At 39.2% G+C, this 22,623-nt stretch overlaps 1 protein-coding gene across 1 annotated transcript in view; it reads right to left on the reverse strand.

Annotated features, from left to right (window-relative positions):
* The window catches only part of TOX (thymocyte selection associated high mobility group box), a 184,973-nt gene that overhangs the window by 45,259 nt on the left and 117,091 nt on the right, over positions 1-22,623 (reverse strand). Inside the window, exon 4 of the mRNA XM_024742660.1 lies at positions 1,667-1,948. Coding sequence (XP_024598428.1) covers positions 1,667-1,948 — 282 coding nt within the window. The remainder of the gene's footprint in view (positions 1-1,666; positions 1,949-22,623) is intronic.

Raw genomic sequence — 22,623 nt, forward strand, 5'->3', positions numbered from 1 at the left:
GGGAAACTCTGCGGGGGAGGTGGTGTGTGAGTTTGATAAAGGAGATGACTGGGGTGTGGGCTCTGGATTGGTTGGTGTGTTTATCAAAGATGCGCTCCCAGGGGAGTCATTCACTACCTCTAGGAATTAGCTTCCCTGGTAGAGTTTCCAGGATCAAGGGCCTACACGCCAGAGCTTCAAGAATACTGAAAATAATGAAATAGAGCCAATAGAGCAGCCTTGCCTTTGTCATCAGGCTAAATAAATCTATGTGTCACTATCTGGGTTGTTAAAAGATTAGTGTAGCTAGCTAATGTTAAGTTAACCACATAGATCAGAATCCCACGGTATTGCCATTTGTCTCCCCAAAACAAAATTCTCACAAAGTGAAAAGAAAACGAAGGGCTGACACAAGTGACAATTCATTAGTGACATTAAACAGAGAGGAGGAATATGAAGTGTGCATGTAGCCACCAGTGTTTTTCACAGGAACCAGGCAGGGGTCCTTCTCACTGGGACAAATTTGGAAGATGCCTGACTGATAACCAAGGCAATAAAAAGATGATTTCGATGTTCTTGACTGAGAGTGTCCTTGGTTATGATGCAGTCATTTGAAAAGGCTGCCTTGAATACTTTAAAGAACTAACTACCTTTTGTAGCTAATTTTCCAAAATAAGGACAATTACGACCCATCTTCTTATACAGATAACTTAAGGTGATGCAGATAGACAGACAGACAACCATACTGGCCTGGGGTTAACAAGAGATATGTAATGAAACACCTAGGCTCCTTCTTCTGGAAGGGAGTCATCTAATATCTCTGGCCCTTCTTTTCTTCATCCTAAATATGAATTTTTTAAAAAAAATAAATAAATAAATTTATATTTTGGCTGTGTTGGGTCTTCGTTGCTGCACGCGGGCTTTCTCTAGTTGCGGCGAGCGGGGGCTACTCTTCGTTGCGGTGCGCAGGCTTCTCACTGCGGTGGCTTCTCTTTGTTGCGGAGCACGGGCTCTAGGCACATGGGCTGCAGTAGTTGCGGCACGCGGGCTCAGTCGTTGTGGCTCGCGGGCTCTAGAGCACAGGCTCAGTAGTTGTGGCACACAGGCTTAGTTGCTCCACGGCATGTGGGATCTTCCCGGACCAGGGCTTGAACCCGTGTCCCCTGCATTGGCAGGCGGATTCTTAACCACTGCGCCACCAGGGAAGTCCCCTAAATATGAAATGTTTGGATAAGATGATCTCAAAGGATTCCTCTAACCACAACACACACACACACACACACACACACACACACACACACACAGCGCCATCATTATATCCCTGGGATGTTGCCTTCTTAAAATAAAGTGGTTAAATTGAAAGATATTTTGGAATGAGTGGTGAATTAAGCTTGATTTTGGACACCGAGTCCTACAAGATTATTTATTTTCCCTTACTCACTATGCAGACCCTATACTGTGTGGGTACAACCTATTTTTATGTTTAATACATTTGCACTGAGAGGATTTGTTAGGAACTTAAAAATGCAATTGGACAAGCAGGTGATTTAATCCATTCGGTCCCCCACCAACGTTTCTCATTTGGACGATATAACTTGCATCCGCCATAGGTCAAGGGAAGTGCCCGTCAATAGTTTTTTTAGGCAGCAAGCCTTTCCTATTGGTCCCCAGAATAACCTCGTCATACCTTAGAGGTATCATCGCCTTCATCCTCATGCACTGAGCTGGACGGTGAAGGAGTTGCAGACTTGCTTCCGGGAGGAGACGGCGAGTTGTGGGGGACACTGCTTCCCCCCATGTTCAATCCAAGCTGAGCACTTAGCTGTGATTGGTTGATGGTGGTGAGCTGGCCATGCTGCATCATGCCTGGCTGCTGCCTGAGCTCTGCAGGCTGACCCCTTGGTCTCATGGCTGCCATCTGAGGATGGGAGCTATACTGACCTCCTTCTGGGCTCCGTATATCTTGCATCTGTAAAAAAAATGCAGAGGAATAATTTTTCACAAAACTTGTTTCTGGAAAAAATTTTTAAAATTCCTTAGGCTTTAAAAGTCCGTTAGGATGTCCTGCTAAACTATACACACTTCCACCCCATCCCTCAGAGTAGGATAATCCTAACAGCATATATCACCCTGAATTTGAGAATTCAGTCAACATCACTCAAGACCTGGTTGATTATACTTACAGTCCTTCTTTACACTGTAATGAAATGCAAACATACAGCATTAACAGCTATTTATGGTGTAAGTTTCAAAATACTGATGCGTATTAGAGTGTCAATATTATATAATTATTAGTGATTACAGCATTCACAGTAATCCATGAAACTCTATTTCTTTGATTCTCATCATTTAAAAAAGGTTCTGAAAGTTAAGCATACTATGGTTCTCAGTTTACTTCTATATAGGCTAGTACTGGCCAAATGATCTACGAACTTCCGACTCAGAATATTTACAGGCTGGTATTAACCAATTGATTAATTGACTATTGAAATGATTTGACTACACAGTCCGATTTGAAAGTAAAGCTCTAAAGTTGCAAGGTCACCATATTAATCCATTATGCTATCTGGGTCACTGCTTTTTAGCCTTAATGAGACTCACTCTTACAATTCAAGCAGTGAATTTTATCTCTGCAAGAATTAGAATTAAAAGCATTGGAGGATGAAGCTCTTAACATGTCTAGAGGTCAAATGTGTTGTCAGAAGAGTGTGGTGGATTTCACTTAATGTTTCTCTGGCATATTTTTAAAATTAAAATAATGGGGACTATTTTGTGGTGCTTACAGAAGCAGCTCAGTTTTGTTCACTCTGAAGGGCATTGGGGAGTTCATGCAGGTAGAGGGTTTATAAAACAAGAGAGAGAAAAAGAGAAACAAATGGAAAAAAGGAGGGCAGTGAAGAGATATATGTTAACGTTACATTTGGGAATGGAAAAAGTAAAACTAATGTTACCTTTCTCTATTTCATTAAAAAAAAAACCCATATAGTGTCAGATATTACCACCATGACATGGAAATAATGAAAAGGTCAATTAAATAACTTAGTCATAGGAATTTTTTTCTTTTGGTAATAAAATCATTTTCTACCAATGCTCTCTAGTCATTTTACCAGCCTAGTTAGACCTCCCTGAAACTGGAGTGGTGACTGAAGAGGTGTCTGCCTGTGTTCTCTGTATTAGGTTTACTGTCTCCACCATAAGGCATCTTATTAGTCAATACCTTTTGGCCTTTCCAAGTCTTGCTACTGCTTCATCTTCAGACTCAGTTCTAGGAATCGTAGACTCTGGCTCTCCTGGGTGAAGGGTTAGTCTGGCTCTATGGCTTTGTACCCATTGATTGCCTGGTTTAAATCAACCTTTTTCCCATAATTTAAACCACATTCCAATCCTTCAAAAGCAGCTCATAGCTCTCCTTTTTATGAAACCCCTCAGTAAGCAGGTATCACTATTCAGTGATACATGTGAGCGCTGCAGAGGCTCTGGTGACACGTTCTCAATCTACAGAAGAGGAGACTGAGGGGCTGTGAATGTCTGTTGAATAAATATATAAATGAATGACTAAAACCCAGAGATCTTAAATGACTTCCCCGAACCACACAGTTGGAGTTAAAACCTACATCCCTCAATTCCAGTCTTTGATCCTTCCTACTGTGTTAAGCAGCCGGTGCAATGTTTCACGTATCCCAAAGAGCGAGTTACAGTTAATTAAAGATAGCCAGGACACCCATCCAGTGTCGCCCACACAAATCCATGGTTTTTACCTAGTCCCTTCATGTTGCCTCCACTCACATTTACTAAAATAGTTTTTGTTCCTGCTTAACTGTTCCTATAACTTCCATAATCTGACCTTCCCTGTGAGATAATACTAGCTTTCACAGTTATCCATAAAGTTGTGCTACTGAGTCTTTTCCAGGCCCGTACTCTAAGGCCCTGAGGTCCTCTTGTGTTCTTCCTTAGACCCTTAGCATGTAGAACTGGGCTCTCATTGTGGGCACAGAGTAATGGGTGCCCGTAAAGGGCACTGTCCTATACAGGGCAGCTCCCTCTCCCAGCCCTGCATCAAATAAAGCACTCACACGCATATTCAAACATATCTGTTTGTAGAGGACACATTTTTAGAGCCCTGCGAATCAAAAATGTTTACTAACAAAATCATACTTTAACTTATCTTCCCAAACATATGTATGTAGCTAATTGATATCGTTATTTCTCTGTCACATAAATCCCAGGTTACAAGCATGAACAGTTGTAACCTATCGGGAGCCCACTTCTCACCCTTTCAGAAATATTGTGGTTTCCACGTGACATTGCAGAAGATGACCTCTAAATTGACTTACACACAGAACTTCCAGATTTACGACCACAAATTTCACTTTAGAGCACCTATCTCTTCCTCCATTTTGTAATCCTTTTTATTGTTTTCTCATGCTAATTAGTGTGGTGGGTAGACCTCTGAGAACTAACATTGTATTTCCACCTTTGTTATATTAGTAGAAGGAGGTGGGCATGGTGGAAGGGGGTAGGGAATCAATCTGGGTCGGGACCACAGAGTACTCAACAGGGTACCACTGTTTCAACAGACTCATCGTTAGTTCAAAATATGGTGTCACCAATGGTGTTAGGCCAGCAGACAGCAGCTTTAACACTGAATCAAAGAATAATTTTCCTTTGTGGAGGGTGGCAAGCATAAATCAGAGAGCATACTCATCTCTTTAGGCCTCAGATGCACTTAGAAATAGATCTTAACACCCTTGGTGACATTTCTGAATTAGGAGGAGTTTTTCCATTTCACCTTGCTTTGACAGAAGCCAGTTTACTATTTATCACTGCCTAATGTATAATAGGGGGCAAAGTAAACTGGAGGGACTCTGATTACTGAAAACTAAGAATAATTAGTCAGCTCATGAAGGTAAGCAAATGTTCTGATTACTGGTTTCCTTCCAGGAAGATGGTGACTAACTACAGGTCTTAATGTGAAATACGAAACTTCAACTTGCAAAATATTATTTCCTGTTACTCTCCGGTATTTTCAATTTACCGTGAATAATTCACTTAAGTCACGCTTAATCTCAACTGCTGTTCTGATTCCTCCCAGCTCCTTCACTGACTTTATTCTTCTTACAACTTTCCACCCCTAAATGGTTCCCTAACATTCTGTCTTTGAGTCGCATTTCTTCATCCAGCTAACGTGCAGCATGATCTTGTTAATGGGGAACGTTCTAGATGAAAATGTACGATTCTGGCCCAAACTCCAGGTCTAACTCTGCTAGATGTCACTACTTGGACATCACCCCTGCTGAAAAACCGAATAATGTCTTCTTTCTCAAAACTATTTTGTACTCTGTGCCCAATTTCTTTCGATGATACCTTCATCCTCCCTGTCACTTCTACTCAAAATGTTCTAGTAATTTTGGGTTCATTCCTTTTCTATCAAACTCTTGTGAGTTCCACTGAGTCTGCTCTACAATACCTGTTCCATCTTCCCTTCGTCTCACTCACACACCATTCACGTATTTCAGGCCTTCATTTCATCCTCACTTGCAATAGCTACGTAACTAAAAAGAATATCTTCACATCCACCCCAAAGAGTACTGTAAAATTAATCTTCACGAGCCAGACTCAAAACCTTCCCAGTGATATCTGCCTACCAAATTGAATCCAAACTGTTTAGCATGCCATTCAAGATTCCAAATGAACTTTACTCCTTCTAAGTGTCCTTCACACACTTGATTGTCCAACCAAACCCAACTAATTGCTTTCCTTTGCCTCTCTCTCCCTTGAACACGTGTCTTTCTCTATGCTGCTCTTTCAGCATTCACTTTCTGAGCATTTGCTGTTTGAACTTTTGAAAAACAGTTACAAAAAAATACTTTGCTCAGTGATTTCTGGTTTGCACAGAACTTTTACCTACTGGGCCTCATAATTCCCCCTTGAGGTAGTCCTATAGAAATGGCTGTTTTGTACAAGTTTATTGAGAATGGTAGAGGAAAAATGGGCTCAGATCTCTCTACCAACGAAGATTAAAGTAGAAATAAGTTTATTTTACATATTTGTGATCTTTTCACAATTCCACGACAGCATTACCATATTCACATATCCAAACCCTGAATATACTGGGTTGGCCAAAAAGTGCCTACGGTTTTTAAGTAAAAATAAAAGACACATTTTTCATTTTCGCCAAGAACTTCATTGAACGATGTAGTCACCCTTTTATTCCACTACCTTCTGCCATTTTCCAGGCAACTTCATAATTCCGTCGTCCCAAAACATTTTATCTTTTTGAGCAAAGAACTGTTCCAGGTGACTTTTTTTTTTTTTAACGTCTTTATTGGAGTATAATTGCTTTACATTGTTGTGTTAGTTGCTGCTGTATAACAAAGTGAATCAGCTATACATATACATATATCCCCATATCCCCTCCTTCTTGCGTCTCCCTCTCACCCTCCCTATCCTACCCCTCTAGGTGGTCACAAAGCACCCAGCTGATCTCCCTGTGCTATGCAGCGCTTCCCACTAGCTATCTATTTTACATTTGGTAGTGTATATATGTCCATGCCACTCTCACTTCGTCCCAGCTTATCCTTCCCCCTCCCCGTGTCATCAAGTCCATTCTCTACGTCTGCATCTTTATTCCTGTCCTGCCTCTAAGTTCCTCAGAACTTTTTTTTTTTAGATTTCATATATATGTGTTAGAATATGGTATTTGTTTTTCTCTTTCTGACCTTCTTCACTCTGTATGACAGACTCGAGGTCCATCCACCTCACTACAAATAACTCAATTTCGTTTCTTTTTATGGCTGAGTAATATTCCATTGTATATATGTGGCACATCTCCGTTATCCATTCATCTGTCGATGGACACTTAGGTTGCTTCCATGTGCTGGCTATTGTAAATAGTGCTGCAATGAACATTGTGGTACATGACTCTTCTTGAATTATGGTTTTCTCAGGGTATATGCCCAGTAGTGGGATTGCTGGGTCGTATGGTAGTTCTATCTTTAGTTTTTTAAGGAACCTCCATACTGTTCTCCATAGTGGCTGTATCAATTTACATTCCCACCAGCAAGAGGGTTCCCTTTTCTCCACACCCTCTCCAGCATTTATTCTTTGCAGATTTTTTAATGATGGCCATTCTGACCGGTGTGATACCTCATTGTAGTTTTGATTTGCTTTTCTCTAATGATTAGCGATGTTGAGCATCCTTTCTTGTGTTTGTTGGCATTCTGTATATCTTCTCTGGAGAAATGTCTATTTAGATCTTCTGCCCATTTTTGGATTGGGTTGTTTGTTTTTTGATATTGAGCTGCATGATCTGCTTGTAAATTTTGGAGATTAATCCTTTGTCAGTTGCTTCATTTGCAAATATTTTCTCCCATTCTGAGGGTTGTCTTTTCGTCTTGTTTATGGTTTCCTTTGCTGTGCAAAAGCTTTGAAGTTTCATTAGGTCCCATTTGTTTATTTTTGTTTGTATTTCCATTTCTCTAGGAGATTTGCAGTCTTTTGTGTTTCCACAGAAATTGTGAAATTTTTTGCTCTAGTTCCGTGAAAAATGCCATTGGTAGTTTGATAGGGATTGCACTGAATCTGTAGATTGCTTTGGGTAGTATAGTCATTTTCACAATGTTGATTCTTCCAATCCAAGAACATGGTATATCTCTCCATCTATTTGTATCATCTTTAATTTCTTTCATCAGTGTCTTATAGTTTTCTGCATACAGGTCTTTTGTCTCCTTAGGTAGGTTTATTCCTAGGTATGTTATTCTTTTTGTTGCAATGGTAAATGGGAGTGTTTCCTGAATTTCTCTTTCAGATTTTTCATCATTAGTGTATAGGAATGAAAGAGATTTCTGTGCATTAATTTTGTATCCTGCTACTTTACCAAATTCATTGATTAGCTCTAGTAGTTTTCTGGTAGCATCTTTAGGATTCTCTATGTATAGTATCATGTCATCTGCAAACAGTGACAGCTTTACTTCTTCTTTTCCCATTTGGATTCCTTTTATTTCTTTTTCGCCTCTGATTGCTGCGGCTAAAACTTCCAAAACCGTTTTGAATAACAGTGGTGAGACTGGGCAACTCTGACTTGTTCCTGATCTTAGTGGAAATGGTTTCAGTTTTTCAACATTGAGAAAGATGTTGGCCTTGGTTTGTCATATATGACCTTTATTATTTTGAGGTAGGTTCCCTCTATGCCTACTTTCAGGAGAGTCTTTATCATAAATGAGTGTTGAACTTTGTTGAAAGCTTTATCTGCATCTATTGAGATTATCATATGGTTTTTATCCTTCAATTTGTTAATATGGTGTATCACTTTGATTGATTTGTGTAGATTGAAGAATCCTTGCATTCCTAGGACAAATCCCACTTGATCATGGTGTATGATCCTTTTAATGTGCTGTTGGATTCTGTTTGCTAGTATTTTGTTGAGGATTACTTGATTTGAGTCTTCTTGTCCCTTTTTTCCTTGACGAGTCTGGCTAATGGTTTATCTGTTTTGTTTATCTTCTCAAAGAACCAGCTTTTAGTTTTATTGATCTTTGCTGCTGTTTCCTTCATTTCTTTTTCATTTATTTCTGATCTGATCTTTATGATTTCTTTCCCTCTGCTAACTTTGGGGTTTTTTTGTTCTTTCTCTAACTGCTTTAGGTGTAAGGTTAGGTTGTTTATTCGAGATGTTTCCTGCTTCTTAAGGTGGGCTTGTATTGCTATAAACAAGTATCAGTTGTTACTTCTCCTTTTTCATTTCTAATTCCCTTGATTTGAGTCTTCTTGTCCCTTTTTTCCTTGACGAGTCTGGCTAATGGTTTATCTGTTTTGTTTATCTTCTCAAAGAACCAGCTTTTAGTTTTATTGATCTTTGCTGCTGTTTCCTTCATTTCTTTTTCATTTATTTCTGATCTGATCTTTATGATTTCTTTCCCTCTGCTAACTTTGGGGTTTTTTTGTTCTTTCTCTAACTGCTTTAGGTGTAAGGTTATGTTGTTTATTTGAGAGTTTTCTTGTTTCTTGTGGTAGGCTTGTATAGCTATAAACTTTCCTCTTAGAACGGCTTTTGCTGCATCCCATAGGTTTTGAGTCATTGTGTTTTCATTGTCATTTGTTTCTAGGTATTTTTTGATTTCCTCTTTGATTTCTTCAGTGGTCTCTTGGTTATTTAGTAGCATATTGTTTAGCCTCCGTGTGTTTGTATTTTTTAGTTTTTTTTTTCCTGTAATCGATATCTAGTCTCATAGCATTGTGGTAGGAAAAGATACTTGATACAATTTCAATTTTCCTAAATTTACCAAGGCTTGATTTGTGACCCAAGATAGGATCTATCCTGGAGAATGTTCCATGAGCACTTGAGAAGAAAGTGTATTCTGTTGTTTTTGGATGGAATGTCCTATAAATATCAATTAAGGTTATCTTGTTTAATGTGTCATTTAAAGCTTGTGTTTCCTTATTTTCTTTTTCTTTTTTAAAAAAAAATTATTTATTTTATTTATTTTTGGCTGTGTTGGTTCTTCATCGCTGTGCATGGGCTGTTCTCTAGTTGCGGCAAGTGAGGGCTACTCTTTGTTGTGGTGTCATGGGCTTCTCCTTGCGGTGGCTTCCCTTGTTGCAGAGCACGGGCTCTAGGTGCACAGGCTTCAGTAGTTGTGGCTTGTGGGCTCAGCAGTTGTGGCTTGTGGGCTCTAGAACGCAGGCTCAGTAGTTGGGCACATGGGTTTAGGTGCTCCTTGGCATGTGGGATCTTCCCGGACCAGGGCTCGAACTGAATTCCCCTGCATTGGCAGGCAGATTCTTAACCACTGTGCCACCAGGGAAGCCCCACCTTACTTATTTTCATTTTGGATGATCTTTCCATTGGTGAAAGTGAGGTGTTAAACTCCCGTACTATGGTTGTGTTACTGTCAATTTCCCCTTTTATGGCTGTTAGTATTTGCATTATGTATTGAGGTGCTCCTACATTGGGTGCATAAATATTTACAATTGTTATATCTTCTTGGATCGATCCCTTGATCATTATGTAGTGTCCTTCTTTGTCTCTTGTAACAGTCTTTATTTTAAAGTCTATTCTGTCTGATATGAGAATTGCTACTCCAGCTTTCTTTTGATTTCCATTTGCATGGAATATCTTTTTCCATCATGCCGATTGATATTATATGGGGCCGGGAGGTCTCTGGTGGACCAATGTCCTGAAGTCGGCTCTCCCACCTTGGAGGCTCAGGCCTGACACCCGGCTGGAGCCCCAAGACCCTATCAGCCACATGACTTTTGGGAAGTCTGAGGTCTTCTGCCAGTGTCCAGTAGGTGTTCTGTAGGAGCTGTTCCACATGTAGTTGTATTTTTGATGTATTTGTGGGGAGGAGGATGATCTCCACGTCCTACCCCTCTGCCATCTGGAAGGTCCATCCCCGGTGCCTTTTACAGTCTTCCAGGGAACTGAAAGTTTTTCCATTAAAAGAATTTTGTAAAGACCTAAATAAATGGAAATCCGAAGGTGCAGTGTCTGATGAATATGGAGAATGAATCTGAACTTCTCAGCCAAGCTGTAACAGTTTTTGTCTGATCATCTAAGAAACACGCAGTCTTGCGTTATCCTGATGGAAGATAATGAGTTTTTTGTTGACTAATTCTGGATGCTTTTGTCAAGTGCTGCTTTCAGTTGGTCTAACTGGGAGCAGTACTTCTTGGAATTAATCGTTTGGTTTTCCAGAAGGAGCTCATAATAAAGGACTCCCTTGCAATCCCACAATATACACAACATCAGCGTCCTTGGATGAAGACCAGCTTTTGGTGTAGTTGGTGGTGGTTCATGTCACTTACACCAGGATCTCTTCCATTTCACATTACTGTACAGTATCTACTTTTCATCACCAATCACAATTTGTTTTAAAAATGGAACGTTTTCATTACATTTAAGTAGAGAATCTCATGTGGAAATATGGTCAAGAAGGTTTTTTTTTTGCTTAACTTATGTGGAACCCAAACATCAAAGGGATTAACATAACCAAGCTGGTGCAAATGATCTTCAATGCTTGATTTGGATATTTTGAGTATGTCGGCTATCTCTCACGTGGTATAACGCTGATTGTTCTCAATTAATGTCTCGATCTGATCGCTGTCTACTTCAACTGGTCTACGTGACCGTGGAACATCATCCAGCAAGAAATCTCCAGCATGAAAATTTGGAAACCACTTTTGACATGTTCGATCAGCCACACCACCTTCTCCCTAAACTGCACAAATCTTTTTTTGCATTTCGGTTGCATTTTTACCTTTCTTGAAAGAATAAAGCAAAGGGACTTCCCTGGTGGTCAGTGGTAAATAATCCTCCTTCCAAAGCAGGGGACACAGGTTCGACCCCTGGTCGGGGAACTAAGATCCCACGTGCCGTGGGGCAACTAAGCCTGTGCACCACAACTACTGAGCCTGCACCTCAATGGGAGAGCCCGCATGCCACAACTAGAGAGAGAGAACCCACATGTCTCAATGAAGACCATCCTGTGTGCTGCAACTAAGACCCAACACAGCCAAAAAAAAAAAAAAAATTTTTTTTAAATTATAAAAAAAGAAATAATAAAGCATAATATCCCAAAAATGTTGTTTTCTTCCACCTTCAATATTAAAATGCTACACAAAAATTCACCCATTTTGATAAGTCTTTTTTTAAATGCATGCTGATATGACAGCTGTCACATATGATCTAACAAAATTGTTTTGAATGAAGTTAGAGACAACTAAGTGCTATTCTCATAGCCACCTTACGGAAGAAAATCAGTGAACCTTTTGGGCAACCCAATATTTTGAAGTGAAGTTCAAAAGTCAGCTCATCTACAAAGCTTTAAGAACCTTCTTATTATGAACTGCCAGAGCATTCTGTTTGTACTTTCTTTGTGGGACACTACTTTTAAATTTCTTAAACGTGTACTCCTAGACAATAATCATGATTTGTACATGACTAATGCATTTTTCAATCCTTCCTGAGATCTCTTTTAGTTACATTAGGTATTCCAAGTATTCAAAAAATACCTGCCCAGTCAGTACATAAATGAAGAAATAAACACTACAAGTATAAACTGACTTTAACCAGTTTGATGATCTTTATTTTTTCCTGTGAATGTCATCTAGCATTAGTCCCAAGATGAAAAGAAAATATGAATAATGTCTGCTTCCATTTGTGGCAGAAACCTCAAGCTGTACCCTCTACCACTCATTTACTTTTGTCTGGAGGGACAGGCCTCTGGTAGTTGGCTGTCTAGCTGGAAAGCTGGCTAACAGAGGGCACTGCCTCCTTCCTTTGCAGCTCTGTATGGCCATGTGACCATGTTTTGGCTACTGAAATATAAATGAAAGTGCTGGGAGGTACTTCCAAGAAATCTCCTTGAAGGAAGGGTTCACATTCTTTTGTTCTTTTCTGCTGGCAAAAATGTGGGTGTGATGATTAGAACTCAGGAAAATGTCTCAGACCAGCGCCCTTAGGATGTTGGAGGCACAGGAAAGAAGCTTGAGTGTCCAATTATCATGAAGACACCGGACCCTGGACAACCTACTTACTGTGGGAGTATTTAATGTGGAAGGGAAGAAAATGTCAATCTTTTTTCAGTGGTTTTGAGTTTCCTGTTATACGTAGCGGAACTAATCTTGACTGATACACCCTAATAGATTCAAAACTCAAAAAGGCAGGGATAGAATCTACTTCGTTTACCATTTTAGCTCTAGTATCTAGCACAGACCTTGGCACATAGTAGATACTCAACACATATTTTCTTGAGTTCCACTGAATAGATGCTCAGGTACATTTAAGATTGATGACTCTGGCTTCACATAAATAATACCACAAATCCCTGATCTTTGGGAAACTACCTTTGCTAAATTCTCAGGACTCAAATGTCTCAAGGTACTTTCTAACCTGTGTGTGAATTTCTCATTTTGTTTATTTCAAGCCCAGTGAGCTTTGTTTTTTTCTTGGCTAAAAGTCCTGCATGTTGTTGTATTTTAATTTTGAATGGCTCTTAATATTTATCTACCCATTGGGGAAACTCAATCCATTGAAAATGGATGCTAAATTTCACTTTTTTGAGAACGAGAACTGTTTCCTTAAATTTTGCAGATTGTTACTGAGGACCAATATTGTTCTTTAATTATGGGAGCTCACAAATGTCAATTAAAGTAATGGAGGAAGATTATGATGATGAAAATTATGATGAACTCCACTGAGTTCCTTCAAAACCTTTTTCCAATTAATGGAAAGCAAAAGCTCAGTTAAAACCAATTAGGAAACCAAAGCAGATATCATGTGTTCTCCCTCATGATCTGCCTTGTAATCCATGGCTTGATGCTAATACCATGTTCCTTTCTCCCCTGGCCCATACCTACAGTGTAAGAGCGCCAGGTTGAGGGTACAGCTTGAGTGGGAAACTTCAGGCACGCTATTCGATACATATTTCAACACGTGTTCTCACATTATTTTTCTTGGATTCTCTTTGAACAGGAAAAGAAAAAAATACCCAAGTTGTTCATCTCAGATTATTTTTAAAAATGAGTAACACTTTGGTATAACTAATACCAAAAGAAAAGAAAGATCCTTAAAACAACATTAGGTGTATTCGTGACAAAAGGGCGTTAAAATCTCACACTTGAACGGCACCAGAACAAATGAAGGCCTGCGTTTCAGCATTTAAAATTGTGTGTTTCACAATCCTTCAGAGTCTGTTTTCTTCTTTCAAATATCAGCATCCTTCCCAGTCCAACATGTGAACCTCGAAAGCTATCATTATCGCTGCCTCTAGCAGACAATCCATATCAAAACAGTCGTGCACATAAAGCTCTAACGATGTCTTGGCTTTCTCTGCTCTGATCCAGCTGTTTGAGTGAACAGCAGTTGGTGAACAGAGCCTGGAACATGGGGAGCCCCCAGGCCTTATTTGCTAATGCGGCTCCACCAGCTGCTGCCTTCTGTGGGCTTTGTGGGCGAGGCCTGGAATTTTGCCAGTTGCAGCAGGAAGAAGAGAACGTGAGGAATCTCTGAAGCCCTTCCGTTTACCCCTGTCTGTCAGAATTTGACACCCTTTGCTGTTGAGTGCTTTTCCCAGGGCTATGAGGAGACCCCACCGGCTTAGGCTGTGACAAGTGCTTACTCTCGGTCCCTTTTGTACACACTATCAAACACACACCGTCCTCAGCATCTAAAGAAAAACTTCTGAGCCTTGCTCTTGGTACCCCATTCAGCCTTGCATGATTAATCAGGCCAGGAAGGCTAAGCACTTCCATTTTTCTTAGGAATAATGCACTCTGAGAGGCTAGGAGAAGAATGTAAATGTTGATATTATTTAAGTCCCCAATTTGATTACATATTTTTGCCAGGGATTCAATTAATATGTAAATGTATACACCCAGACAAATTCGTGGGTAAATTTAATAGTCAAATTTTATTTATTATTTTCCTGAATGCATTTCCAAGAGGGAGCTAAATTATTTGTTGTCCAAATTAAATCATTTCTATGTGATCTCCTCGTGTGATCTGTTTATTATTTAAAAACGTATTTTAAATAAACTTTAACACTCTCTGCTATTAGATTTCTGATTTTGAAGACTGATATCTAATATCAGAAGAGGGGAAATCTGGGAAATACATATGCAGTTCGAAAGAAACATTAAAGATTTTTATGAAAATGTATTTTTATCCTAATATTTGGTCAGAATAACTTGATTTCAACTCTGAAGTTCCAAAAAAATTGTTTTTGAATTTAACATTCTACTTTTCTTCCAAAAGACAATATGAACAAATAGCGTGCAGGTTTCTTGACAGTGCACTAAAATGGAATATTTATAGTTTAGTTAGGATAGTCATCATAAAACTATTACAAGAAAGCAAGAACTCTGGAGCATAATTCATTAAATATTTGCCAAAAGCCCAGACACAGCACTCTCTAGAATTACCATCCTTGGGGAAGACTAAAACCACCTCGGAAAGCAAGCACTCATGTCCATGTGACATTCCATAACACCTGACCATCCTCCGCCCTCAAACTGGGGTCTCTCCCTCATCGTAGCCTCTTCCATGAATCAGGACCCTTATTACACAAGGGATTTGATATGATAGAGGAAAACATCACTGAAAGTTTTAAACATCATGGCTAAAGATCATTTTAAATTAAAAAATTTTAATTTAATTAACTTTTTGTATGCTCTCCCAGGGATGAACCAAAGATCAAACATCGAAGACAGAAAGCCACAGAAGGAGGGAGGACCCCCAACCTCTGAATGTCCTCAGTGTCTTTGCCAGGTCCTGACCCTCCCTGACAGAGCTTGACTTCTATTTCTGTTACATCCCCTAGATCCAGAAAGAAACATTTTAGTTGCCCTAGTGTATGCATCCGGATTCATTTTTACAAACTGGAAAAGCAATTCTGTATCATTTTATTTGATTTCTTTTTCTTCCTTTTTCCAGATGGGAGGTAGTGTGCTATGGTGGAGGAAACCCTGCTCATGACATCATCAGACGAGCTCTGATCCTAATGAGCTGTCTTACTTTTTTTTTTTTTTTGCGGTATGTGGGCCTCTCACTGTTGTGGCCTCTCCCGTTGCAGAGCACAGGCTCTGGACGCGCAGGCTCAGCGGCCATGGCTCACGAGCCCAGCCGCTCCGCGGCACGTGGGATCCTCCCGGACCAGGGCACGAACCCGTGTCCCCTGCATCGGCAGGCAGACTCTCAACCACTGCGCCACCAGGGAAGCCCTGTCTTACCTTTAATAATTAATCTGGCCCTCATTTTCCACCTCTGCAAAATAGGTGGATAACAACTTTTCAGCAGCAAATATTTATTGAGTGCTTACTCTAGAGGCACTGCTCTAGGTACCAGGTAAACAACAGTGACCGGGTACACTGAAATCCCTCCCCTCCGCAGCTAGTTTTCCAGCGGGGCAAACAGACAATGTGATAAGTAAGTGTTAGACGTAGTTTGTTTGATAGTGGTAAGTTTTAAAGAGACCAACCTGAGAGAAATGTACTGACCTTAATGCTTGCTTCAAAGTGCACTTGTGAGGATTACCTAGAATAAAAACTACGAACATGTTCTGCCAGATGTGAACTTATTTTGTGGTTGGCGCTCACATGCATTACCTTTTGTGGAAGAGGCTGATGTTTACCTTTTGCTACCAACCTTGTGTCACTTTCCCTGACTAGTTCTCTTTTATGGTGAGCCACTGACATGGTTGTAACCAAGCATTCTGGCTGCCCAAAGCTTGCATCTGTGGGGACCTTCCCTGGGATAAGCTGGGCAGCTCATGTCACAGAGTACAGGGGTTCACTGTGAGAAAGTAAATAGCCCAGATAACGGTTGAACTTATAACCCAGATTTTAATAGCTCCCTGATCAAGGCTAAGAGGCTAACTGGTAGATAAACAGTTCAAAAAATTTTTAATGCATACAAATGGATTGCAGTTCATAGTATACCATTCTCTCCCATCAACCCTGTACATACAGTCTCTCTTTTGGATCACAATGATGGCCGGGAGGTTACGGGGTAGAGTGATGTCTTCCAACTGCACAGTTGGAAAGATTTTTTTTTTTTTACTCAAATCGAGGCACTCCATTTTTGATTGCGTCATGCCAACACTCTGTCTCTTGCTGTTACTGCTAAGCTATCAACATTTCAGTGTTACCAAGCTTCACGCTGTGCTTCAGGGAGCCCTTGAACGGGTCCCTCTGCCCAGCTCAAATAAGGGAGACACGCAAATGTACAGTGGGCGAGCTTGACTCTTAGCTGACAAGGAGCATCTCTCTTAATTCCAATTCATGGCAGGACATGAAGGCTCAGGGACTGGAATTTCTCCCGTAACTATCAATAAAAGGGTTTGGGGGACCATGTGGTCCACCCTCCGTTTCCCCAGACATCTGAATTAGCAGTTCCTACACACTTGTACACTTCTGGTAATAGGAGTCTATGAGTCCGCTCTGTGTCTACTGTGATTAGAGTCAGCGAAGCCCTTTATTTGTATAGATCCTGGCTTTCATGTCGGCACTGCAGAGTGTAGGCAGCGCTGTGTTCATGGGGCTAAAATCTTATATTAACGTGTATTCAAACATGCTAATGTCTGTTCACATTTCCTCTGCTTTGATGTTCTCAGAGAAGGGACTGAATAATGTGCCTTATTTTCAGAACTCTCTCAAAGGATTGTGTGCCTTGGAACAAAAAGAATGGATTGGAAGAATAGGTGATAAGAAAATTGGGAAATGTTACGAGACCTGCCCTGTGGGAGTTGTGGTTTACCTACGAGAACTTGCTCTGTATATTTATAGCATCACAAGTCAGCTTAAATGGTTTCTTATATTATACTTAAACCTGAAAATTTAAGTGAATTTCATAGTTTCTACTGGAATATTAATGGGATGCTAGTAAAAGTGCAGATGTCAAGTGGAATATTGACATCTTAACATCAGTTCAGAAAAGAGATATTTGACTTCATTTAGAGGCTCTTAAATCATTAGATACACATGACATTCCCTTAAAAGTGTATCTCAAGAAGCAAAATTAAAACCTTGTAGTCTGCTTGGCCCAGATAGCTTCCCTATGCAGAATATTTGTATGCTCCCAACTTACTGGGGACTTGAAGAAAAGTACAATTTTAAATTAGTATGTTATTATGGAAATCTTCCAATAATCCTTTTAATAATGTATTATAAAACATGAAAATAGCCTTTCTAAGATAGGAAAGGCTGGAAATCCTCTCCTATTGAGTATAATATTAATAAATTGGTAAAATCAGTCTAGGAAAATTACAATGTCTTTCAGTTCCTTTGAAGTGTCTGACTTGGTAAGTGACCTTAAGCCCCTTTAAAACAATTAAAAGATTCAAATATTTGTCTGCCAAAATTTTATAGCATGTTAGATAATGGGGTGAATGTAGTTATACATAGTCTCTATATTTCTGGGTATACCTAATTTAGTTAATATTAACATTACTCACTCATTTATGCTTTTATACACTTTGAGTCATATAAGGTCAAGGTCTCAAAACTAATCATAAAACTACAGAATGCTATTCATGCTAATATAATAACTCTTTCTTTAAAACAACTGCCAATAAATTTCATTATAAAAAGTTACTAAAAGGGTTAAAAACCTATTAAACGTCAAAGAATTTGCCTGACTCAAACTTCTAATAAAGAAAGAGAATAGGCTTTCTTTCTGAATTATTTAAATCTTTACTGACTGTGCATTAAACCATGAAATTAGAAAAGTGTTATTAGAAGTGTTCTCTGGTTTTTATAAAAGTTGGATCCCAGAATGTATCAAGCTATAGTCTTTAACTAGACTAGTTAAAGCCGTAGGTTTTTAATCCCAAATATATGGCTTCTACTGATATAAAGGTCATAATTAAAACTCTATCCTGTAACTTGGTGATAATAAAATTATTATTACAGAAGCACACATGTCCATTTAAAATATATGAACTACATGTTCCAATTTTAATTTGGACAAATATTTTCATTTTTTTCAATCTCTCAATGTCCACTAAACTGATGTTTTTAGGTGTCCTTTATAAAAAACGATGGTTGAAAGAACTTACTGGGGAAGATGTGGCTAGAATCTCGAATGACTGAATTTAATGCACTGATTCCTTGGGTAGGAAATTCAATTCGATATGTTTTCCTTCACACTTAAGGCAGGCCTGGTACTATTAGAGGCCCTCAGGGAAATAAAGACAGATATACTGTCCCTGTGCTTGAAGAGCTCCCAGTGTAGGGAGACATACTATAATACAAGTCAGAGGGGATTAATTCCTGTAGCCGGAAGTACCCTACTGTAGAGTTGCAGGGGAAGGAGTGTGACTTCCAAGTAAGGGACTAATGGTTGACAGATGGTTCTGAAATGTGCAAATAATGCTGCAACAAGGAATGTGTCTGCATTGCATTGAAACTGTAGTGAGCACCACTGAGAATTAAGAGTGCTTCTCAACATAAGAAGACATTTGGAAAATGGAAATGAATAGAATTTACCTCTGGAGGCTATATTATTGACACTAGACACACCAACTGATTGTCATGGTCACCATATCTGCTGCATTTTCAAGAAAGTAATGATTTGCCTATGGTAATATGAAATAAAATTGAACAAAAATAAAATAATTATGTGGCTTTTCCACTAAAGGATGATTTTTAAATATTAAAAACTCAATGCACAATCAAATCATATTTTTAAAAAATGTGACTAAGAGCAATCTGATAGTTTGATTTCTGTTTGGGAATCAGCAATTTGACTTTCAAGTGTTTTATCTTCTGAATCTTCGGATGCCTAGAGACTTAGTCTGTAGTTTCAAGACTATAAGTCAGAATATATTCTGAAGTATCAAGGTGCTCTAACTGAAAGAAGCCAATAAAACTCACTAACATTTGATGCTACATAAGCAGAGAGACCATTTTATCAGTCCCCAGACCATTTTATCAGTCCCCAAATATGGGCCTGCGTTCTAAAAAAATATCTATGGGCACACAAACAACAGCCATTTTCACCTGGATCTTTACAACATTCATTTCATTAACTAAAAATGTTGCCACGTAAATTACGCTTTCACGGAACAAGTGGATCTTGTTTTCTTTATACTGCCCCACCTGTCAATCAGCGCCATTCACTTGTTAGTGAAGTGTGTTACCCAGAAGGAAGAAAGAAGCAAAACACTCTGTGAAAGGAGGTAAGTGCACAAATCTTACTGTAGGTCTAGGTTGGGCTCATGGATAAGTGATATGAAAGCTTCAGACCTCTCTGAGACAAAAAGGAAAAGTACAAGGAGTATAAAACAGATTCCTTGTGGGGAATGAGCACTGAGTGGACATCATATGCTTAGAAAAATAAATTTCCTTCCTCTTTAATAGTAAAAGTTAGCTAAATGGATGCTTGATGGGTTTATGAGAGCTGGTATCAGGAACTCTGAACAGAAAAGAAGCGCTTTCTACACATTACATTCAATTTTTGATGAAGACAAGTTTTCCACCTGATTAATCATTAAGTGGCATCTCTCCCACCTGCTCTCCCTGAAGAAGTGGTGGATGGCTGGGACACTGGGGGAGCTGTTGATCTCGAAGCACGGTAAAGGGGGACCCAATGTAAGTTTTAAAAGTGGTCTGCAAAGGGTTCATCCACAGGAGGGTGATGAACACACGTGTTGATGATAATGATTCTGACGTGGCCTCTGCCTTGACAGGAAGGCTATCTTAGAATAAAAATTCACTTAAATTAGCAGCAACTCTGAATATTCATGCCCATAATCTGGGTAACATAATTTCGGTAAAATGTGTAAAAATTCCCAGGAAAGGGGGTGTCTCTTTTAATTTAATTTAAATTTAGTGTCTTGGTTTTTTGTTTAATTCTTGTTAAAAACGGTTCTAGCTACCTTTGCCCACTTTTCTGCCCCAGTTAAACAACTGATTCTAAATGAAATGTAATCCATATTCTTTTTATCAGGAATCTTGAAGGATTTCAAAAGCTTGGATCTGCCTCTCAATAATCATTTTGTAGTTCTGTGGCTGTGGAAAGTGAACTAATAGTTTGCTGATCTGTGGACGCATCCTTCCTAATGAACGTTTTTCTGATCTTTAAAGTGCTATGTGGCAAAAAAAAAAGTAAAATAAAATAAAAAGTAATAGTGAGCTGAGAGGTCTGCTTGAGTGGACTCTTGTTAACAGAGACATGCCAGGGGAACTTTGTTTTTATATTAGAAGTTATACTCAATTTATTATTTTATTACTTTTCCCCCTAAATTTCAGTAATAGCATTGATGTATTCTAACAACAGAAAAGAACTACTTCACCTTAGATAAAGCCTAAAAGCCTGTGTTTAGGCTAAATCCATATACTAACAGAGCTATTTAAACAATAAAAACCTGTATTATAAAAGAGTTTGCTTGCATCTAGTACATACAGAAATTGCTGTATGAGAAGGTATACTGACACTTCATCAAGCATTGGTTCAAAAGGAAAGCCCAACAAGAACAGAGTTCTGGACATTAGAAAGGATAAATAATTTCAAGATTTGCATAATTACAAAGCTGATAAGCCCCAAACGTTTCAATGCCACCAGAATAAAAATAGGAGCATTGTGTATTATGAAAATTTAATTGCAACAAAGTAACTGATAAAAACGGCTGTTGTATTACAATTTACTTCTGGAGACATTAGTAACTTCTATGCTTAAGCAATGCCGTGGGAGCATCTAAGAACATTTCTCCAAAGTTATACACTGTACCCAGAAAAAATGTCCATTTGTAGAAAGGCCACTTAGAATAGCAGTAGAATCTTACTAATTGGTCAGTTATATATTGATACTTAATATTCTGCTGTCCCCTTATTCCCTGATAATAAAAGAATCCAAATATCAATGCCAAATCGAGTAGCTTTTAAAAGAATGTTAAATATGTGTGCTACTGCAAGACAAGATATTTCTTGCAAGTTATGAAAAATGCACTTTGCTCATGGGTAAAATGTAGTTTAATGATATGGAAATAAGCTCACAGTTCCTCTGTACTGTATTTACAATTTTGTGTCTAAAACATATTTAATATCTCTAGCATAATTATATGACCACAAGATGACAATCCAATAAATGGGGAAAAATCTCAATTACATTGATCAACTGAAGGGAAAGAGAAAAACTTACAACATTAAAGTTTAGAGCCTATTATAAGGGAACAAGGAAGAATATCTAGCCAGCAGTTTTTAACTTTAAAACCATCTGATCATTTTTCTACATTTATAAAATGTACATCTACATTTATAAAAGCTAATAGAAATTTCCAGTTACAATTTATTTTCTGAAGAAAAAAATGCTCTTGGAAAAGACAGAAGTCAGAACCTTTTAAAAGATGCATTGCATTTTATTTCCTCTTTCACAGGCCAGGGGTATTTTAGTTGAAGACTAGAAATATTTGTATTTTCATGTTCTTTTTTTAATGAAACAGGCAGATAGCTTTTTTGGGGCTTACGTTCCTTGTCTTGTTTGCCCCCAAAACTTTCACTGGATGCTCACTGTTTGTGGCACGCACTCAGGTGTGGCCTGGATTTGATGGCGGTGGGGTGGAGGGAAGAACTGACTGGGGGGCGGGTGTCAAGATGAATAAGGCTCTACCCTTCGGTCTCTCGAAGGCAGCCTCCTCAGAGACACTTGCCTTGACAGGCCTACCAAAGTACATCCATCCTCCCCATCCCAGGCATCTTTTTCACAGCATGATGACTACCTACAATTATCTAGGGCAGAGCTCTGCAAATTTTGACATGCACACGAATCCCCTGCGGATCTTCCTAAAATATGATTCTGACCCAGGGAGTCTTGGGAGGGGCCTGAGATTCAGGGTCTCTGACAAGGTCCCAGGTGGTGCCAATGTGGCCGGTACATGAAGCCAAGTTTGAGTGGCAGGGCACTAATCAGTGTGTTCGTGATTGACTTCCCTGACCAAACTCTGAATTCTGAGAGCAGGGTCCTTTGCCTGCCTTGTTTGCTGCCCTTTCTCAGTGCAAGACTCAGGTACCCCGAAGAACTGGACTCAGGGAGAATCATGCAGCAGCAAACTGAACTGCAGAACCAGCTGGTAAAGCTCCCAGCTCTCCCAAGAGAGTTTTGTCTATCCTTTGTGGATCCTTTTGCGTGTTTTTTTTTTTTTTTTTTGG

This window comes from Neophocaena asiaeorientalis, unplaced genomic scaffold (assembly GCF_003031525.2).
Source record: "Neophocaena asiaeorientalis asiaeorientalis breed wild unplaced genomic scaffold, Neophocaena_asiaeorientalis_V1.1 scaffold226, whole genome shotgun sequence".
In the NCBI taxonomy this organism is placed as follows: domain Eukaryota; kingdom Metazoa; phylum Chordata; class Mammalia; order Artiodactyla; family Phocoenidae; genus Neophocaena; species Neophocaena asiaeorientalis.